Source organism: Spodoptera frugiperda, chromosome 4 (assembly GCF_023101765.2).
Source record: "Spodoptera frugiperda isolate SF20-4 chromosome 4, AGI-APGP_CSIRO_Sfru_2.0, whole genome shotgun sequence".
NCBI classification, from domain to species: domain Eukaryota; kingdom Metazoa; phylum Arthropoda; class Insecta; order Lepidoptera; family Noctuidae; genus Spodoptera; species Spodoptera frugiperda.
The window spans coordinates 8,232,287-8,254,647 of record NC_064215.1 but is presented as its reverse complement, the minus strand read 5'-3'; the positions used below and the strand labels follow the sequence as shown (position 1 = coordinate 8,254,647).

At 34.1% G+C, this 22,361-nt stretch overlaps 1 protein-coding gene across 1 annotated transcript in view; it reads left to right on the top strand.

Moving 5' to 3' along the window:
- Positions 1–22,038, top strand: part of LOC118272771 (collagen alpha-1(XVIII) chain) — an 85,045-nt gene extending 63,007 nt beyond the window's left edge. Inside the window, exons 9-23 of the mRNA XM_035589439.2 lie at positions 274–357; positions 6,755–6,807; positions 7,354–7,560; positions 8,661–8,804; positions 9,577–9,666; positions 10,543–10,777; positions 11,017–11,088; positions 11,284–11,396; positions 11,473–11,565; positions 12,906–13,028; positions 13,576–13,706; positions 14,119–14,298; positions 18,395–18,538; positions 18,996–19,076; positions 19,464–22,038. Of these exons, the coding sequence (XP_035445332.1) occupies positions 274–357; positions 6,755–6,807; positions 7,354–7,560; positions 8,661–8,804; positions 9,577–9,666; positions 10,543–10,777; positions 11,017–11,088; positions 11,284–11,396; positions 11,473–11,565; positions 12,906–13,028; positions 13,576–13,706; positions 14,119–14,298; positions 18,395–18,538; positions 18,996–19,076; positions 19,464–19,539 (1,826 nt within the window). The 3' untranslated portion in view covers positions 19,540–22,038. The remainder of the gene's footprint in view (positions 1–273; positions 358–6,754; positions 6,808–7,353; positions 7,561–8,660; positions 8,805–9,576; positions 9,667–10,542; positions 10,778–11,016; positions 11,089–11,283; positions 11,397–11,472; positions 11,566–12,905; positions 13,029–13,575; positions 13,707–14,118; positions 14,299–18,394; positions 18,539–18,995; positions 19,077–19,463) is intronic.
- The last annotated feature ends 323 nt before the right edge of the window (positions 22,039–22,361 follow it).

Here is a 22,361-nt window from a genome sequence, read left to right as displayed (position 1 = left end):
TCTTGAGAGTTTTTGTTTTATTTCTGTATCGGATGTTTTGGGGTAGCGTACGTATTATATTTTGGGTTTGTACGTAAAGTTAAAGTTAACATATTGAAATAAATGTTTACGAAATTGGACAGATGTGTTTTATGATGTCCATTTGTATAATCCGAACATTTTGAAGTGGTTTATCGCAAAAGCTTTTATTTTTAGTTTTATCCTAGAAGTTTCTTTCAGAAGATACCCTTTTAGGTAACATTAGCTTGTATCTAATATTTAATCTAAATGTAGGTGCTCGCGGTCTCCCCGGCCCGCCAGGACCAGCCGTCCCAGTTCTATCTGAAAACGCTATATCAACTGACGTCACGCGCACAGGTAAGTCATATTTCAACTCAATATATTTTCTTTGTAGGTTATCTAGGTAACATCCGTGTTAATTTTCCTAAAATTTTGCTGACAATTTTAGAAAACTATAAAGTTTACCTAAAAATACCTTATGTATATAAAATGAGGAGAGGGACGATATCTTCATGAGGATATCTACCTCTTTATTATGTTACTCTTTGATCTATAGATAATTTAATAAAACACCATCATAGTTGGTATTAAACCACTAATACATTTTGAGGCTCTTCCAATAATACATCTTACGTCAACATTAATTTCTAAAATTTGGCATACAATCTCAGTAAAACCAATTAGTTGATTATAGTTATTATTATTCAATATATTTATTACATAAGCACTGAACAGAATTACTACCACGATAACGTAATTGTATAGTTCATTATTATTAAGTTAGTCTTCACTTAATTCTGACTACATTTTCTTACTGGCAAATTTTATTATGACACTAGCTTTTGCCCGCGACTTCGTTCGCGTGGAATAGTGACTTCCGGCAAATTTTTGGTTTTAACCACATAGTTCCCAATCTCACGGAATCTCTTCAAAAATGAGACGTAGAAGATATTCCAGGGAACTCTTCAAAAATCAACATAATGAGCTCTGCGTTTGAATTTAATAGATGTATACTCACTTATGGCATTGAAAAAATTTTTTAAAAACGGACTTAAACTAAAGAATTATTATAATCTTTCCGAACTTAAGATGAAAACTAACTTAAAACTAAAGAAAGCTACGAATTACGAATTTATAACATTTAAAAAAGAAATTATATTACAACCTATCCTCTATGCTATAATAACCAAGCTTAAACTAAATAATTTAAAAGAAACGACTTAAATCTAATCTATCTAATTAATTAATAAATTAGACTTACAATTTTATTAAAAAACTAACTACAGTAACTACTAATAATCGATATCAAACTAAACCTACGTTAAATAATTTAACCAGAAAACCAGAAAAACCCAACAAATAAACTTATTAATTGACAAATACAACGAAACCAATTTATTTAGAATAATATACGAAACAGCAGGACCACTACAGACAAATAATCATACGACTGATAATACACTTTTTCTACGATAGTACCGAAGCGCTCGGCCGATACCCAACCAAATGAATGTAACGAAACCATAGCGCGATCTATTTCAATTTTTATTTTTTGATTTTTGAAATAAAACTATCCTATGTCCTTTCTAAGGTTCTAAACTATATCTGTACCAAATTTCAACTAAATCCGTCAAATAGTGGCGGAGATTAATGGTTTAAGCATAGAATAGTGTTCGACGTGATTCTTTAATTTGACATAACTTTTTTATTTATGAACCGATTGACATGAAACAAACACTAAATGTAAATTGAAGCATACCACAATATATTCGTGAAAACCGCATCCAACTCGGATCAGCCGTTTCTGAGATTAGCGCGCATAGACACACAGACAAACAGACAAACAGATAAACAGACAAACAGACAAACAGACAAAAAAAAGTTAATTACATTTTTGGGTTCGACATCGACATAACAATAACCCCTGCTATTTTTTTTATTTTTATTTTCAATGTACAGACAGCACTTTTCTACGATTTTATTATATGTATAGATTAGCCACTAAATGAGCCGAAGGATCATCTGATGGTAAGCATTTGCCGCCGCGTATGGACACCCGAAACACCAGAGGCATTACAAGTGTGATGCCAGCTTTTTGGAGGTTACTAATTTAAGAATTGTTGGGGAATCTGGCATTGGGAAGATTGGGAGGGGGTTATTGGGCCTCCAGTTTCCCTACACACATAACAAAACGCAACGCAAGCGTTGCAAGTAAGTTTCACGATGATTTTCTATGAAGCCGTGGCATTACTCTGGTCGAGCCGGTCCATTTGTGCTAAAGCATGCCTCTCCCACATTTAAAAGCTTAGGTTGAAGCCAATTCACGTTTTAATGGACTAAAATATTGATAAATCGGATTGTTCGGTCTAAGATTTCTATGTTTGTGTCACTCGTATTATATCAGGAACATCGTACGTATTTAATGAATTCATGGCATATTTTCTTTTATAAAAATCGTTCTATTAATAACAAAAACACCAAGAATAAATATTGTTCTATTTTCCCACATGTTGTTCAGAATTAATAATGGATTCGTATAATATTATTATTGTCGGTGTACGGTGTCTAAACACATTCCCACATTCTCAAAATAAAACCAAAACAGAATGAAACACACAAAACAAAACACAACGCAATGTTCGAAGGTAATAATTATACATACAACTAATTACATACTAACAAAATAATAGCCTGTAGTACTGAGAATACTTCCTAAATACTTCAAGTACAGTCACCAGCACGTCAACCTAACCCTTTTCATCCAATTTCTTCATTAGATTTTCAACTATCTAGTTTTGTTATAAAGTAGAAATTAGATTGTCGCTATACCCAAACTGTTCACTTGTGTCTGTTTAGACTGATTAATAGTTAACACGACACTAGACAATTATCAATCAATCTATCAACTGATTAGTACCATTAAATTAATTATTCGGTTGTCCTTCCAAACATTGGACGAATGTTTTATGTCAATATGTTTAGTAAGAATGTTTGTTTTCGTAGGCTACTTTATTAGGCTACTAGCTTTCCTCCGTGGCATCGAACACGCCGTTTTAGAGGTTGGAAATATGTTCCAGAAAAAATATATGAACGATTTTTTTTCTCAGTCACAAATAGTTTACATACCAATTTTTAGTTTTCTGTCTTGAAAATTGCGAAATATTCCATACAAACTTCCACCCTTCATTTTAGAAAACTGGCGGATTAGAAAGAGACAAAAAGTAGCCCTTGTCACTCTCATGTTCTCCAACTAACTTCACACCAAAAAAAAAAACATGTCATAAACTTACTCCATCGCGTGTATTATAACATTGTGTTTAATATTTTTTCATTATCTAACTGACAGACTAATTACATTTAAAACTTTCCTGTCAACTAACCTATTATATCGCAATTAGCACAACTACAAATTAATAAACGGGTTCGTTGACCTAAATTCAATTGATATCGTAAAATGAGCGCGCCTGTATCACTGGGATAAGGCCATCCATTATCTATTGCCATCGTCACATTAATCATCTTCATATGAACATCAGTTTATACTGAATGGTCCGTATTAGCTCATTTATAATACTGGTCGAACCATTTCTATATACTGGGGCTTGAAGAGCTTAGTTATCTATTTCTAGTTTTAGAACGTTTCGTTGATAAATATGTGGTAGTATGAACTATTTATTTATTCTTTTGGTAAAGGTATTTGAACTAACAGATTTAATTTTGATGTAGGTTGAGTAAATAACTTCGTATTAAATGTACTTCTTAACCAATGTTTCATCTATTTCAGCTTAAAGAAAGAAATATTACTTAAAAAAGATTCTACTTTTACTAAATATGACAGTTTTGTCATAATTTTCACACTTTTATAAACATTAAATATTTTACTTTTGAAACATGGAAAAACGCTACGAAATCAAAAAATACTACTGCCACAATATTTTATGATGAAAAATAAAATTTTAGTAACAATTCGACTCTCAAGATCCCAACGAATCTTAGCTAAATAATTTATTGTCTGTCTTGAGGGAATCGACAGAACTAGGACTGTGTAAATCCAAGTCGAATTTAAACAATTTCAAATCAAGACAAGACTATACATTGGAAACTGTCTTAGTACTACATTTTAATCAACATAAATACTGCTTGCTGACATTCTTATTGGTTTTAGTTACATTTAGTTAATATAGAATGAATTTAAACGGGGCGTGACATCTGGTTCGGTGTATCGAGAAAGTCTGAGATATTTAAAATTAAACGCAATTTTTATTAAAAATTTTTGATTTTGTATTTGATTTTAAACATGAATGACAGTTAAGCAGATATAAGAACAGTACAATTTACAGAAAAGTGCGACTACCAGACAAGGGTTCTCGGTTTCGATTTCCGAGTCGGGTATAGCATTGGGATCTTTTTTGGTTTTTCAAATTTTCTCAGTAGTATCAGGAGTCTGGTAGTGTTTCTAGTATATGGCAATAGACTATCCCCTATTACCTGCAACCTATAACACAAATGGTGAAAAGAGATCATACATTGTATAATGGCTTTAAGTGCCGTAATATGGCATCTCTGCCTACCCATTCGGAGATAGGTATGACGAAATGTTTCTTTTTGTCTGACTAACTAACCTAATCAACAACGAAGAGTTGTTTATTGTTTTTGTACCGTTGTTTCCATAGGGGATATGCTCACCACTTTTTTCATCAGAGCAAACAATTTCCATGAAGTCCCTCTGCATTAGGGTTGAGCAAAATGGACTTCTAAACTTCTTCAACTAATAACCACTCGGCGTCTCTTCTAGCTTGTATGAAGAGTAAAAGAGCCATTGGAGATTGTTCCGTGCGGCAATCGGACCAGTTACACGTTGGGTGGCAGCCGGTTGCCCAACCACCGCACCAATTGTACAGTCGATTTTAAACTTACAATTAATAAACCTCCGGGCAACCACGACATTTGTCATGTAAATTACATTAAGCGCCTGCTTCACTACCTTCATATAAGTGCCCAATGAACTTATGTGACAGAGCATGCAAATTACATTCTTAATTCAACGTTATCTGATACAAAGCGGCTATACGGACATTGTGAAATAAGTACTTTTTTATATGTAAATTATAAGAATCGCATCATACGCACTGCACGCAACGGATTTTAGTTTGTCTTTTATAGAAACTCATACAACTGCGTCCATTGATCCGTATCGTACGGACCGCATACATGCGATGCGTGCTGATGACGTCATACTATAAACCTCTTTCGTCGTCCTTGAATTCTAATACCTTCCGTAAATCACATATAAAAGAATACAAGTCAATGACACACATTTTGAACCATTGACATTCACCCATAATTATGTGAAACAAACGATATTTTAGTCTATTACAACTTTGTATGAAGGACGCGGAAAATAATTACTGTTGAAAACTCGTACAGGCAGACAAAACGTTTAAAACATTAATTTCTAAGTCACTAATTAAGTTCCATTCTAATGGAGCGCCTCTCTCTCAAATGGGGGGAGTTTTGAGAGGGAATTTGGAAGGAACAGCCTTTTGCTAAGTACATCAATTCTTGGATTATTTATTTTATTAATTAAGTAGGTGTTACAACATGTAGCTGTAGGTAAAGACGTACTTATGAGCTGATAGCATGATGGATAAAAATAACTGTCAATTTATTTCTTTACACTTCTGTATATAACATAATTATGATGGTGGACTTATTGCCAGGTGGCATTCTTTACAGTTAACCATTGGTTGATACAGAGATGTGCAAACGTAGGTGTACAAAATATTAGTGTGATCGATTGTGATGCAATATATACGTAAATTAAATTATTTCCTAACTTAAATCTATGTGTAATGTTGAATTATGTTTAAGAATAATTGAAAAATTAAACATCTCATCTCAGTCCAATTATTAGGTACTTTTTATTCTTAACAACTTTTTAATCACTGATGCTACCAATTTCACATTAAATAAATAAATAGGTATTTATTTACATTACTATTTCATATTAACACAACAATAATTTAATCACATGTAAACAGCAAACAAATCAAAATCATAATATCCTGTTTTAACAAGGGAATATAAATATTAAACGCAGCCGTAATAATAACAAATATTAATGCTGGCACAATAAATGAATAGGTGTCATATGTATGTGGATTTGTATGTTTGTAAACGCACCCACGATACAGGAGAAAATACTAGTGTTTCTTTTAAGGGTGGAAAATCATCCAATGTCTTCTCCCGCCCTGGGCGAGGCGTTTGGGAGTGTCAGACTCTTACTGAGTAAAAACCACCCCGTTTCTGCTCCTGGTTTTCGAGCCGGAGCTACGCGGTAAACTCGCTAGGTTGTCCGCAGTTCCGGATCAGGCAGCAGCCCTACTGGGCCCCATCTGTAGTGGTCTGATGGCTCTTTGAGCCGTACGCACGGATCTGGTATAATTGGATACTAAAATCCATATTGTATCCAATATTTTTTCTAAACAAAATTGCCTAATTACAAGTTGCTAGGCAAATCCTAAAACATAATATTAAAGATCTAAAACTGCGAGCCCAGTATGACACAAACACACATACATTGTATAGATATAACATGGTGACTAGGTAATATTTTCTGACAAAGAAGAAAACCGTAAACACTCATAAACAAGATTTAACGCAATTAAAAATAAACCTACTCTGTCATGAGAATAAGCTCCTATTTCATATGTTTCGTTACATACTGGGAATAAATCAAATTATATTTCCACAGAAGCGGCGCTCTTGAAAGGCGGAAAGGGCGATAGAGGGGAGAAAGGAGACAAGGTAATTACACAAGCAAATAAAAACGAATTTTCGTCTAAAACACAATAATCAGAAGTAACGAAATAATGTTTAACGAAATAAAACAGATATTTCGTTCGCAGAAATTATTTTAATTATGCCTTGTCAAGGATTTGCGCACGTAAATTCTTTTTAAACGGCATTTGATAAATAACAATAACTACCTTATGTAAAGGAATTATTAATGTAACTGTGAATGTTACGAAGCTTTCTAGAAAACATGATTTACTTTCGCAGTACTAGCTGAGCCTGCGGTTTCGCTTGCGCGGAAATAAAACGTTATTGTTACAGAATTTATTTGACGTTTTCTTATACTAACTTTACTTTTATATTAGAAACAGAATTTACAAAACCTTTTCTTAAAAATTCCAATAACAGTTCGCAAGGAATGCTTTCCGAGTTCTATATTTTCACGACTCCCTTATTGTCAGAAATCTTTAAATTACCAGATTCCTTCAAAATTGTTTTATTTAGAGGCCAAAAATGTTTTTCGCCGTATCCATCAATTAACCGAAATACTTAATTTAGGGTGAAAAAGGTCTTCGAGGGATGGAAGGTCCCCAAGGCTTTCCGGGGACAGATGGCAAGCCAGGGGAACGTGGTGATATTGGACCATCTGGTTTACCTGGAACACAAGGTCCTCAGGGTCTTAATGGGCCAAAAGGAGACAAAGGAGACGCTGGTCCACCAGGACCTGTTGCGATATCAAGAGATGAAGCGTTGGTACTGACGAAGGTAAAGTACATTTTTATATTATAAAATACATTTTTATATTATTGGCTTACTCACTTAACTGTTTGACAAGGAATTCGACTAGTTTCAAGCTAAACTTTAATTTAAAAAAGGGAATCGCCTACGATTTTCTGACATCGCTTCCCATTTTGGGTCCCGAAGTGATTATACGATATATCACTAAACCTTTCTCCTAAGTTTGAAAATACTATGTTGAAAACCGAATCCAAATCGGTTTAGCCCAACGCAACGTCGCGCACGTCTCAAGGTCAAACTGAAAATCGCCCTTTTTATGTCGATGAAAAGTCACACCTATTTAATGGCAGTCGTGCTTGGGCTACTCAACAAACTCACAAATTATACCCGAATAATATTTGTTCATTAAACAATACCACCGAAATCTCATATCGACTTCCATTCCAACAAACAGCAGAACCTCTTTACATATTTCCGGTAAACCGTAACATGGTATTGTTTCAAAATATTAATTAGAATATACACAGCAGATGATTAATGTTCAAAGCTAAGAGCAAAGTCTTGTATGTGTTGTATATGTACAGTACATAGAACACACATTACAAGATTTATAAGTTAGATACTAGCTTTTACCCGTGATTTTGTACCTGTATAATAACGTGTTTCCATTTTCGTGAATTTTTCTCTTAGTGTTTCGCTACACCCACTTTGAACTATCTATACATTTAGAGACATGTTTGTTTTGAGAGTGGGAAAATCAACCATTGACATCTCCTGCTTTCGGCGAAGCGAAAGGGTCTATCAGACTCCTACTGACTAAAAACCACCCCGTTTCTACTCCTGCTTCTCAAGCCAGAACCCCGGAAAACCCGCTAGATTGTCTTCAGCTCTCGATAGAAATATGTTAAATTTCAAATTCTTCTGCTAATAGCTGTTGTGCATCTTGTCAATTAAAAATTAAAAAAAAAACTAAATTAAAATTATTTATTTCATCCACTTATTTCAATAAATGTACAGTTTTAGGAATTGCCTTTAAAGAAAGTTTTTGCTTGTGATAGTGATAATCAGTCCCGTACTTACCCAGTAACAAAATAATTTGATTAAAGTTAAATTTCATTCTTACACAGGGAGATAAAGGTGATACAGGACCGAGAGGTAAACGTGGACATCCAGGTCCACCTGGGCCTAGGGGACCACCTGGTCTTCCAGGGCCACCAGGGACCCCAGGCAGTAATGGAAGACTTGGAGATATAGGGCTGCCAGGATGGACGGTAAGAGACATTTTTTTAAAGATAAGACAACTTTAATGCTAAGTAAAAAACTAAAGAATAACTTTTCTTCTTTAATATAAGTAATTTCACAGAGAACTATAGCTTTTTTCTTCTCCTCTATGATTTCTTTCGGTTTATATCGTCGTGGGATCCAAAACAGTTATTTATGTTCCTGGAGCTTCAGTGTTCCGGTGTTTTCATGGTTGTATCTACTGTGGGTCCTGGCTTACTGGAGATACAGCTGTTTTAGGAGGTTGTGGCAGACTTGTCCCATTAAAATAAATAATGTCAACAGTCTCACTGCAGTTTATGGAATTTCAATTTTAATTCCTGATTGTTATATGACTGCTAAATTAATTCAGGAATTGTTTGCCTGACCATAGTAGAAAACCATCTATATTCCCTTTCGGTAACAAAGCGATTTTGTTTGCCAAAAATAGAACGAAAACCTGTGCTTTTACGAAATATTTTTGGATAGAACGACTAACTCTTTGCGTGCATGCATGTCTCCGGTACTTTTGACAATATATCGAAAATAGAAGAAGTTATTTCGTTTTTTTTTCGGTTATATACCTTTGGAACAGATGAAAATACCGTTTATTACAGCCGTTTATTGCAAAGTCTCCCTTAAATTCTAGTTCCCCTTGATATTTTTATTGAATTTGGAACCCACTTGAGTAACTTCAATTCTTCAGGTAGCTAAACGTTGGGTAGGAATTCCCTTGAGGCCCAAATTTCGGATAAACCATAATTACAGTTATACATATGACAGGGCGCGCCCGGGGCCGTCGGCCAGCCAGGCGCACCCGGCCCGAAAGGTGAAAAAGGAGACCCTGGCGGAACCCCACTTGACTTAGAAAAGGTAATTCCATATATCAGGTTAATTGGACAGTTGAGTATGTATGTTATTCTCCTTCTTTACGAATGAAGGTAAACGTTACATTATAAGCCCAGGGAATAGCTTCCAAGGAGTAAACTTATCTATTGCTCGCTCACACATAAACTGTTTTATATTTACTGAATAGAAAGCCAACATGATACTGAAAGAATAAATAAAACTGCTCCGTACAAAGCTAAAGAATGGCTTATACACGTGTACGACGCTTTTACAAAGCCTCAATACACTATGTCAGATTTTTTAGGCAATTTATTATTCGGTTTACTAGTTCGAGCAAATTCCGAATCAAAAATATCCGACCCAAAAACTACATAGGGGCTAGAATATGCAGTGTAAACTGCACCCGTATGTGGCCAACAATCCGCTTTTGTTCCGTATTGACTAATACGAGCCTTTGGCTCTGGTTCCGAACAACCATAGCCACTTAGTCTTTTATAGCGGATGAGGAGAATGGAGCGCTAAAATACCGATACAGCCTACGCTGCATTTCTCTAGCAAATGCCCCATATCAATAACGATACCTTATAAATATGAGTTTATAATTCACATCAAACATCTCAAGATACGTGGTTGTACTTTTATTTTTCTACTTAACTAAAAAGAACTGAGCTAAGAGCAGCTTTTTAATATTTTACAAACATCCCAGAAAACGCCGAAGTTTCTATAAACAAAACAGAAAAGCTAAAATGTTGAGTAAGTTTGTTCATGATTCTTGGAATAGCATTTTTGTGTTGCGCATACTCTTCAAACTAAATATTGAGGGTAAACAAAATTGAAATAGTTTTTAAAATGAAGTTGGTTCTTGCAGAGAGATAGGTATGAAATTATTTTTATATTTAGGTGAAAGGTGAGAAAGGTGATCGAGGGTATGATGGGGCGCCTGGTCCGCCGGGAAAGGAGGGGCCCAGAGGTCCACCAGGGCCGCCAGGGGCCCCGGCAACTAATATCCAATACATGACCGTCCCTGGCCCCCCGGGACCTCCGGGGCCACCGGGACCGCCCGGCGTGTATCCAAATGAAATGCCAGATACATTGACCGATAGCCCTGGAATTAATCGTCACGAACCTTCCGGAGGTGAGTAACATTTTTCACAACACTGCCTACCTGTATATTTCGCGATTTCCTATCTTTATTATAATAGCCGTAAGGGTGCTTTTCCACCAGATATGCACCCTAAGAATGGCGTCCCTCAAGCTAAAAAATACTCGTCACAAAAACTTTTTGTTCGATCCTTTCAATATCTTCGAAAAATAAAACAACTATCCACCGCAAAACTAGACCGTATTAAAATGATTTTGTTTGTTTATGAACAGGAAAACAACGGGATCCTCTACAAATTATAAGAAACTTGAACCATCTGGTACAATACCGCCAGGAGCAATACGGTACGCAATAGTTTTTCTCAAACACTTTTACCGGGAACTAAGTCCGGATTGTTTTTCTTATTTCAACTTTGAAAACTCGCTGAGTTGAAAAATTCTTATTTACATTTTAATGTTGCAAAAAATTGGTTCGAAGTTAAACCCAGTCAAGTACGGCGCTACTTCGGATAGTTTATGAAAACAAATTGTTTTTTGTAGCGTTCAGAGATCCGTTGGACCCTCTAGGAGATTCGGGGGATTTTGAGGATGATGAAGATGGAAGAGCCATAGTTGGAACTATTTTGTTCAAGACTACAGATTCTTTGATTCGGGTAAATTTGCATTTCATCAAGATATACCATTGTATAATACATTTTAGAATAAATAAATTAAAATATTTTCCATTAGCTCGGAACAAGCAGCCCACTAGGCACTTTGGCGTATGTCATTCAAGAGCAAGCGTTGCTAGTCCGGGTCAACAACGGCTGGCAGTATGTAGCGGTGAGTATAATTTTATAGTTTCAGTTTTTAAACCGATGCCTTATGTTGGTATAGAATTGTATTTTAACAATTTTTTGTGGTTTATCATCAGAGCACCGATAAAAGTAATTATTAATCATTTACCTACTAATGTGTCTCTCTGCATCACCCCATATTAACTGTTAGAAAAAGCCAATAGGCAATAAGTTCATCATGTACAAGAGGTGTAAAATAAATAAAAAAGGACAAATTATGCCTTGTAAAAACAAAAATAGATTCAGTGCCTATGATATTTTAGTTGACCTAAATAATATAAATTACCAAAACATATTGGCTATTGGGACCGAGATACTAAACTGTTACCATATACACTGTTTACAATATTCCATCATCTGGTCGAAAGGGTATTTCAATACTATTTATTTTAGTAAATAAAAAGTATGTAAAATAGGGTTAATTTTAGTAATTTCCTCTGCCAATACACTGAAGTGGTATGCGTGGTAGTTAATATATGGTTGCGGTCTAATTTGAAACACCCGGTTTTAACACGACACGTAATGGAATATGAAATGAAATATGGAATTATTAACAAGCTAGAATAATTTACTTTGTACCCATTAGAATGTTTAAGTAATTGAAGAGAAGACTGCAATTATGAATAATTAAAAACTGATTAGAGAGCCCCAAAACCTCTAGGGTGTTAAGAATTTTATGATTAATCAGTTTCGTTATTATAAGCCGAAGTTTTATTAGTCTCAGATTAATAAAATCTAAATCTAACTCGTACTTAGTTTATTGGAAAACAAGCTTTCAATATTCAATGAAATTGTTCAATCATTTTAAGACTTGACCTTGTAATCTCTGTAGCTGTTTCTTTGAATTAATACATTCTTTATCATTGACAAAAGTAAATTTGATTTCTAAATATTATAACCGCGAGATTTGAGATCATAAATATTCATGAATAATAAAGAAAATTTTCTTTTCCTTAACCTGTTGGGAATAAGAAACTCCTCCTTTATTCGGGTCTTGTTATTTGAAAGAAACTTATTCCCATTCCCGCTGGATATACATCTGAATGAGTTAACAATTTCATAAAATTTAAATTTGGATCTTAAAACCAGAGAGTAAAGTTCATAATTAATCGCTGAAAAGTTCTCAGGGGAATGTTTGTTTTCCCTCTTTGTGTGGGGGAGTCTAAGCGTTATCTATACTTGAAGCGCATTCATCAATGTTTGGTGCCAGACTCTAATTTCTCCTTTTCCTCATTTTCCTTAGCTGACAAAATTAATGAGGGCAAAAAATCAGTGAATTAGCGAAGACATTTAAGAAAGTTCTGAGAAATGTTTGTTTTTGTTTAGATGGGGTCTTTGTTGGCTATACATACCCCGCCAGCTGGAGGACCCACTCGATCGCCTTTGCAGAACATTCTAGAGACTTCGAGTTTAGTACATCATAAGAATCCTGCTATAGAGGGGCCTGTGGTAAGTTATTCTTATAGAATGAAACAGCTAACTGACAATAAATAAAATAAATCTATTATCTATTCAAAATTGATCAAAAGAGCTCTTTTCAAATTCCTGTCTTCGCTAAACTGCAAAGATAAGATAAAGTCATCTTCAAAACTGTTGCACTGAAAGTAAACGTCGTACAAACAAAACACTTTACAACACAAAAGCTTCAACAAAATCATGACTCAGCGTTTCACCAACCGTGAGTCCGTGACCTTCCCTGACGTTACGTAATAGTTACTTCACTAAAAACATCCCCAGCTTTAAATAAATAATATTTGAGCAATTTGCGAAACCATTCTTTGTTCAGGTAGCATTAATAATTTTCGTCCTCTTGACAAGATTTATTCTATGAATACTAGATTCCTTTGAGCCTAATGGAATCGCTTTTTATTCGGGCACGAGAATCAGGGAAAATAAAGTTGACACCTTTTTTTGATGACAAATCTATTCTGTGTTTTAATGTGATGTCTGAAAGACTTAAAATAGTTTGCTCTGAATATTGTCTTTGTTTGTATAGTTACGCCTGGCTGCTCTGAATGAGCCTCATACAGGGGATATGCATGGAGTTAGCAGTAGTAATTATGAGTGCAGAAGACAATCCTTAAGGGCCAACATGGATGGCACTTTTAGAGCCTTTATATCGTCTAGGTAAGTGGTTTCTGATAGTTATACCATTAATTTTATAGTAATATTAGTTTCATTGTAAATTATTTTGTGAAATAATGAAATAAAGGATTTATTATTTATTTATTATTTATATTGTAAACGATTGATCGTTAACCATAAAGACAGTTAAGCATTTATATCCATCGACACTTTGTCAACTTATGTGGTACATTCACAAAAATATTTGAGTGTTACGGGCTGTTGCGTATAACAAAGTACGAGACAAAGAAGGCTTTGATCAACGAGCTGTACAAGTACTTTTATGTAACGATCAAGAAAATAAGAAAAAAGTAAATAAAAATATCTTCTGGTTTTGATGTCAACAGCCCTTTTGTAGTTCATACGTAATCATTATTGATAGAACATAATCAAATAACTGTTTCCTTGTTATCAGGGTTCAAACAATAGATTCTATCGTAAGTTGGGTAGATAGAGAGATCCCAGTAGTGAATACGAGAGGCGATGTGCTGTTCAATTCTTGGGGCGAGATGTTTGATGGGTCAGGAGCCCTCTTCGCCCACGCTCCCAGGATCTACAGCTTTAGTGGGCAGAATGTGCTGATGGATCCTGGATGGTGAGTACATGAACATTAAATCATCATCTTTTGTAACGTCTGTATTCTTTTTTTTTTGACAATAGCTTTGATGTATCTGTAGTTTAGTCGTTATCCCTGTTCCATAATTGAATGGTCATAATTATATCGGTAATGCTTTTAATTATTATGTTTTTCAGCTTACTCACTTAATTATTTGACGTAAATCTCGACTAGTTTCAAGCCATACAAGCTACAGGCTAGTGTTCATGAGCAGTATTCCGCGACAAACGACGCGAAGACTGTCCCGCTGCTTTTTCGTGTTCGTCGCTAGTATGGCTTGAAACTAGTTGAGAATCTTGTCAAATAAAAGCCGAAAAACAAGAATTAATTTAGTATGTCTCACAAAAGTAATAATATACACAAGTAATAGTTTTATTTCACGATTAATATTTCACATAGCAACTGTAAGCAGGTGATTTATATCTATAGAATAATTGCCAGGTTTTACTAACAAAGTTCGTCACAATTTCAGTAGAATGTAAAGTTCTTATTACAAAACTTGCTACTCAAAATTAGTTTCAAGTCATTTGATTAATTGAAAACTAATTTTGAGTAATGCTTAAGTTTTGAGTGAGGTTCTGTGTGCGGTGCTAACGCTTTAATATTGAAGTGGTACTCAATTTCAAACGAAAGTCGGCGTGTCAGTCACTTAGAGGTCTAACTTGCAAAGATATTTGAACATGTTATTATTATTTTGACTATAATAGTAAACTCTAATGTTAGAACTTAAGACAGAATATTTAGCACGTTTATTAGTTTTTCGAGTAATATTGAAACTACAAAAAACTAATAAACATGGTAAATATCTGGATATCTACCATGTTCATTAGTTTTTCTTAAGTTCTAATGTTAGTGTTAGTGACCATGTCAGTTTAAAACCTTATTATAATAGTAAAACTTTCAATATAGATATTTTTAATACGTCCTAAATTATTATGGATGGAAGAAACCTTAACTCTCAATCCTCAAATTCCAAAAAAAACTAGCAACACACTTGTGTCATCTCTGGTATTGCGGGTGTGGCGTTGATTGCTTATTATTAGGTGATCCATCTGTTTGTTTACCGGCTTGTACCATGAAAAACTTTAACATTCATATTAGCAGTGCTCGTTTTTCTCATAAAAAACATATCTGAATAATTGTACATTATCCAATATACCGTACCATGATTGTAAAAGCAAAAACAATGATTTCCGAGAATCCTTCACTGAACTCCCATCACGTAATTCAAAACAGAAAATAGAACGCCTGAAGATTTGATTAAACAAAACACTGCAGTAGTACCGTACTCGTTTACCAAATAAGCCGTTGACACAGATTCGGCGAAAAACACTATGACGAATTGGACATGAAAGAAAGAAAATTGCAGACTGAAAGGAATACAGGCTTCATGGAATCTGATGACCTAGAAATAAGCTGTTTTATTTTCTTTGGCGATTTAGGAACGACTTGCAGTATGACTACTTACTGTTACAATCTTTGAAAGCAATACGCTCAGAGTAGTCAAGCCTGGAATTATATTGTATTACTTTTCGTCGTGAAAATGAGAGTAACTTCATGCCTTTAGCCCCGAAGGGAAGGCAGAGGTGCTCATTAAGACACGTAATTATGCTATACAATGTTGTACACCCACTTTCACCATTTGTGTTACAAGTCGCATGTAGTAGGGGTCACCCCCTATTAAATGGCATGTCCAGTATATGGCATAGGATCACGCCTATTGCCATATACTGGACCCAATTCCAGACTCCGTGCTACTACTGAGAATTTTTTTAAAAACCGAAAAAACCCAGTAGTACTTTACCCGACCCGCGAATCGAACCCGAGACCCCTTGTCCGGCAGTCGCACTTGCGACAACTTGACCAACGAGGCAGAGGCAGTGAAAATAAGTGTGTAAATGTTAAAGGTTTCTTGGTATTGACAAGATATAGATTGGATTCGCATAGCATCTATATTGGTTCGTTTTGTGTGAATTTACTATTAGTTGTTTTTCTTAGAACTTCGTGATTAAAAGTGATGTACAGTACAGCTTCTCGACATTCGGAAAATGAAAATCTTCGGTTTCATTTAATTATTTATGTTGCTATAGCTTTTCTGAGTAGGTTAAATTCAATAATTACTTGTATCATTTTAAAGATTTAGTGGGGTTTCAAAAAATACACGTGATAATACCATTCCGTAATACATTGATCACAGTACTATTGTTATTTTTATAAATAAATATTTACCAAATAAATTGTATCTTTATCTCAAGATACAATAATAATAAATTGGCATCTTTATTTCACTTCTATTAAAGAAAAATAATAAATAATATCAAAAACCAACGTCTACGTTCATCAAAAATTCGGCGAATTTCCAATTAAAAATGGGAGCAAGTTTTGGGGAAGAACTCCTTATCAATTTATTCAATCCCAGTGAAGATAATCCTCGAAAGCCCGTAAAAAAATGTACTTAAAGGTTGGTGAATAGTGATTACTGGTTATTATACAGTGAAGATCACCACCTTTTCTTTTACCGCGGGTGTCGTATGGTCCGAAGGGACAAGACGTGTGTTTAACTGAAACTGGGCAGTTCTCTGATAAACCTGATACTTTGAAACCGAGATCACCAATTCCCCTGCTAAGACTAAAATATGTATGGCTTACCCCTTGTTTGTAGTATAAACACATATTCTAAAAGCTATATTGCACTGCGACACCATGGCGGCGCAACCAATCTCTTCGCAACTTGTCACTTCTGTGCTATTATGCTTAAGTTATTCTGTCTCCTGCTATACATATACACCGAGGGAAGTGTAAACTATCCTTCTCCTTTTTCTTTTCCTTTAATAATATCTTCTAATATTTTATTTCGTTGCGGAATTCAAGACAAGTTATTCATGTCCCTGTAACCAGACTTCATTGTTCCAGTATTTTGTTAGTTATATCTACTTACTCACGTAACTGTTTGACGAGGAACTCAACTAGTTTCAAGCCATACTATAGGCTCATATTCATGAGTAGCATTCCGCGACACACGACGCGGCGATTTTCGCGCTGGTAATTTAGTATGTCTCTCGAAAGTTACAATAAAAATATATCTACTGTGGATCCTGGCTTACAGGATCTGCAGTAGTTTTGGAAATTTATGGCAGAATCCGTCGCCATGGTGTCACGGTCAAAGCCCTAACAGTTGAATCTCACGGACCGTTGGCTATAGTGATTAGTGATATTAAATTTCAAACAAAAACAGTCATATAGTTGTATGGCACAAATTAATATTTAATTTGCTTTAAACATCAGGCCGTGGTATTTAGGCTACTTAAATAAAGACTGGAATTCAGGCCACAAGAGGTAATTAATAAAGTTTAGTGTATGAACTAATTGTCACCGTGTTTATGAATAAACTTTGTTATGAGTTCTGTTTTAATTATTGCTTGAAGGATTAATATGAAGAGTGTGGTTGTTGTGTTTGAACACTGATAATTATAAGAATGCCAATATTTTTCTTATGGTATAAGCTGGTAAACGAGCAGACAAAACACTTGATAGTACGCAATCGTCTTCGCCCACGGAACACCCAATGCGTTACAAATGCATTCCCCGGTTTTTGGAGGTTAAGAATTTAAGGGTTATTGGGGATTTGGGAATTAGGAAGATTAGATTAGGTACGAATGAATTGAGCCTCCGGTAACCTCACTCTCAAAAGCATGGCTCTCCCACACTTAAAATCTACAAAAAACCGACGTGAAACCACGTTTGCGTTGTGTTTCGTTACGTGAGTGAAGTTACCGGAGGCCCAATTCATTCGTACGTAACTTAAAATTAAGTACCATTTCAATACTGTAATTATACGTACTCCAATCTTTGGTTAAATAGAAATACTATTAACTTTAATGTACTACCAATAAATTTGTCATCACATCACATAAACTTTGCCTGTCTTATGAAATCTAAAGCATATCGAATTTATGTTCCATACTCATAATACGTTCATTTTACGTTGTAACAAAACCAACATAATCCGAAAAACATCCACGAAATTCTAATCTTTTGCGACTATTTACTAATGTTCAATATCCATTGCGTTTAGGCCTACTAAAGCGGTGTGGCATGGCGCTAACCCGAATGGTGAGCCAGCAATGGATGCGTACTGCGATGCTTGGCACAGCAGTAGTCCAGACAAGTTTGGGCTCGCATCTTCGCTTCGTTCCAATAAGCTTTTAGACCAAGAAACGTAAGTGGTTTTGATATTTTTTTTTAATATAAGGAATTATACTAATATAAAATCATCGATAATAATAAACATTTTAAAAGATGGAGGTATTAAACAGTTTAATCATTCACATTTTTAACATCACGTAACTACAATATTAGTCCTATTAAACTTCTTTCATCGAAATAATGTATATGGAAACAAATCTAAGGATTTGCCATTATTTTTAAGCACTTGCGACCACTAAATATGGGACCTATTTTTTTAACTTTAAGTTTACAAACAAGTTCACATGCAGTGTGACACTCACACACTCAACAAGTGCACGCTCAGACCCGAAACAACAATTTGTGGATCACACAAATAATTACTTTCTACGGGAATCAAACCGCCTACACGTTGCACGGCAGCCAGTTGCCCAGCTACCGCACTAACCGTGCAGTCGAAATGTATACTAATACATGTTTCTCTTCCACAGATATTCATGCAGTAGTAGATTAATAGTTTTATGCGTGGAAGCAACGCCTGTAGATACAGTAAGAAGAAAAAAACGATCGAAGTAAGTACAACAATAATAATAAATTAAAAACTTAAATTCTGTTTAGGTTTTGTTTACACAAAATCTACATAATTATTATTGCAGCAGTGGTTCTACATACTTCTAGTAAAGGCTAGCCTTTTAAAATACTAAAATAATACTCAGTCTGTATAAAGTCTCTAAACTTTAAATAAATTTCTTTGAAACACATTATAATATTGTTTTTAGGGTACAAATTCTGATATTATCTATAAAAAGTGAATAACTTATTGCATAATTTCTTTCAATAAAGTTCGTATATAAAATTCTGCTAAGACTATACCATGTTGGCTTAAAATAAAACTTTGCCCTAGAAAAACGCAGATAAATGGATTTACTTGCTTATGTTAAAAATATTTTATCCTACAGGTACCACAACGCCTCAGAGAAAATGCAATTTTTAAATGACATTGAAGAAAGAAACGAAACTAGGCGAAAGTTATAGACATTGAATAGCTATTGATATTAGAGTTTAAGTAAAAAAAAAATGTGAAGACTGTAAATAATTGTATGTAGATAAAACGTTCTCGTAAAGCAATGATTCCGGTGGAACATATCGACAATATTATCATCTCAAGTTAAATAAATGACGCATTTTCATTTATATTAAACTCTTCTTAAGCTGCAGCCACACTAGTGTGGAACCATGGCGATTTTTAACCGCGCAATTTTGTAACGAGAACCCGAGTACAAGTCATCGCACTTACTATTTTGTCACGGGCCTAATTGTCATACACTAAAATGTTCCGCGGTTAAAAACCGCCACAGTTCTGCTGTAGTACTACTAGGGCCTTATTTGTTGTATGATGAGTTATAAGCATGTAGTAAGTACAAAGAGACAGTGACACAAAACATCGGCCCTGTCCAATGACATTATAAGTAAAAAGGTGTAGATGAGTAGTTATAAGTGCTCAGAGAGTGGCACATAAATATGTAGACAAGTGGCAACATTTTTGTAACTAGTATCGGATTGCTAGATGGAAAATAGAGAGAGGCGCTCCCTGTAAAGTGTCTTGCATTATGTTAAAGGTAAATCGAGTTATGACATCTCCTCTTTGTATTTGCTTCGTGATTATAAGCCTTTTATAATTTAAAAATTGTAATATAGACTTTGTATTGTTTTTCTACGTGTAAACATATTTATTAGAATCCATTTTATAACATTAAATGATTTGAATCGCGACTCGGTTCTACTCTACACTGCCATTATACACCAACTAATAAATGGGACTTGTAGGTATTATTAGCCAGTTAGCTTTATCAGATTTTTGACTTGTGAAACTAGCCCTTAAGTTAACAATGAAATAAAGTAAAGAATAGCATATCAAGTGAAAGCAATTACATGATTGACAAACTATTTTGACAATCCGTTTAATTGACAGTTAATTTTTGTGTTGCCAGGATTGCTACTATAACTCAACTATTAGTTTTACCTGTGCCAAATTCATAAAATATTGTGTGAGATTTAATTAAAATAATTTTATTTTTATTCATATTAGTATTTTAAATTGTGCAATCTATGTTTCTGTTATATAAAAGCTTGGAATTAGTTTTGTGTTCAATGCAATTATTATTTAATGTGTTGTTTGAAAGAGACACATTTTATGTAAAATTCATCTATCTAGTATCATACGATGATTTAATTTGGAAACTCTAAAACGTAACTGTAAAATATTATTAAAACTCTGTTAAAGTTTTTATTAAAAAACAATATAATAAACATTGTATTATACGTAGTATGCTATAAAATATTATGTAACAATTTCTACACGAGGTTTTCGCTGAAGTAAAATTCTTAACAAAACTTTCAATAGCTCTGAAATTCTTTCTACAGAATCTACAGAAACTAAAAAAGGGTCTGTTTTTACTGAAGTCACATTTTCTTTATAGATTTTTATCGAAGTGAGAAAACAATCAAATTATGATTATATTCTAAGTTAACGAAGATTAAGTGACAATTTATTCATTGACTAAAAAATTTTTTTTAATATAATGGATTAAAAACTTCTGTGAATATTTTAAGTATTGTATTAACATTATTCGTTTTAAAAATAGTTGCGTCACTTTACTTGTAGTTTTCAAAAAAACATACTTTAGATTTGTAAATAACAGGCTATGTAAACAAATTCCTCCATAATAAATAAATAACTGTAAATAAATCATAATTTTTGTGAATTATTTTATTATTAAAATTACATTTCGATACTATATTATGTTATTGATTTAACTAAATTAGAGGTGAAACTGTATTCAATTAATAAATCAATTATTCAATGTTATTATAATTTCAAACCTAAATATTTGAATATCGGCCTCCTTAAAAGCCTAATTTATCAAATATTAATTATATGTAATTTAAATGAAATGTTAATATAATGAATAGCTAAAATTAGTGTTGTATCTTCTCTGTATATATTTTTTGTATATTAATGTTAGGGCTGTTCTCGTACTATGCAATTTGGAGATTTGTAAATATAATTATAGATAAATATAATCCCTAAGATCCGTCCGTCATTCCAATCGACATTGACGTGATAACACTATCCTAATATCTTCTTATAAATTCCTATAGTAGTAGATATTTACGAAACCAATATTGGACCTAAAAGGCATCCCTAAACCACATATCATTTCTATCCAATATTTTGTACAAATAAGGTTTATTTTTCTTTAGGATGCCATCGCCAACGATAAACGAACATAGTGCGAGAACAACCTTTCTGTGATAAGTCATTATAAATAAATGTCAACTCTATTATTTAGCTGATAAAGTTTCATTTACTTAATTTCATAGACGCATCAAATTGTAAGGTGTGAAGTAAATAACTAATATTATTAAGAACCTTGTAATTTTTCATTGTTAAAACGAACGAATGCTAGGTAAAGTTTTATTGTACTTAATAAGTACAGATTGTTTTGAAAATAAAAGGAAAAGTTTTTTATATTCTGTTGTTTTATTGTTAAACTAATCACCATTATAAGTATACTCAAGTGTGGGAAAGCTGTGCTTTGCTTTGCTCGACCGGAGTGATACCACGGTCTCACAGAAAACCGGCGCGAAACAACGCATGTGTTGTTTTTCGTTGTATGAGTGACGTTACTGGAGACCCAATAACTCTCCTTCTAAATTTTCCCAACCCTCGATTCCCCCAAAAGGCCGGCAACTCACTTGTAATGCCTTTGGTGTATCGGGTGTCCAAAGGCACCGATTGTTTATAACTTAAAATTGAAAAAACATAAGGATTTTTCTATTAGGTGTGATAGTTT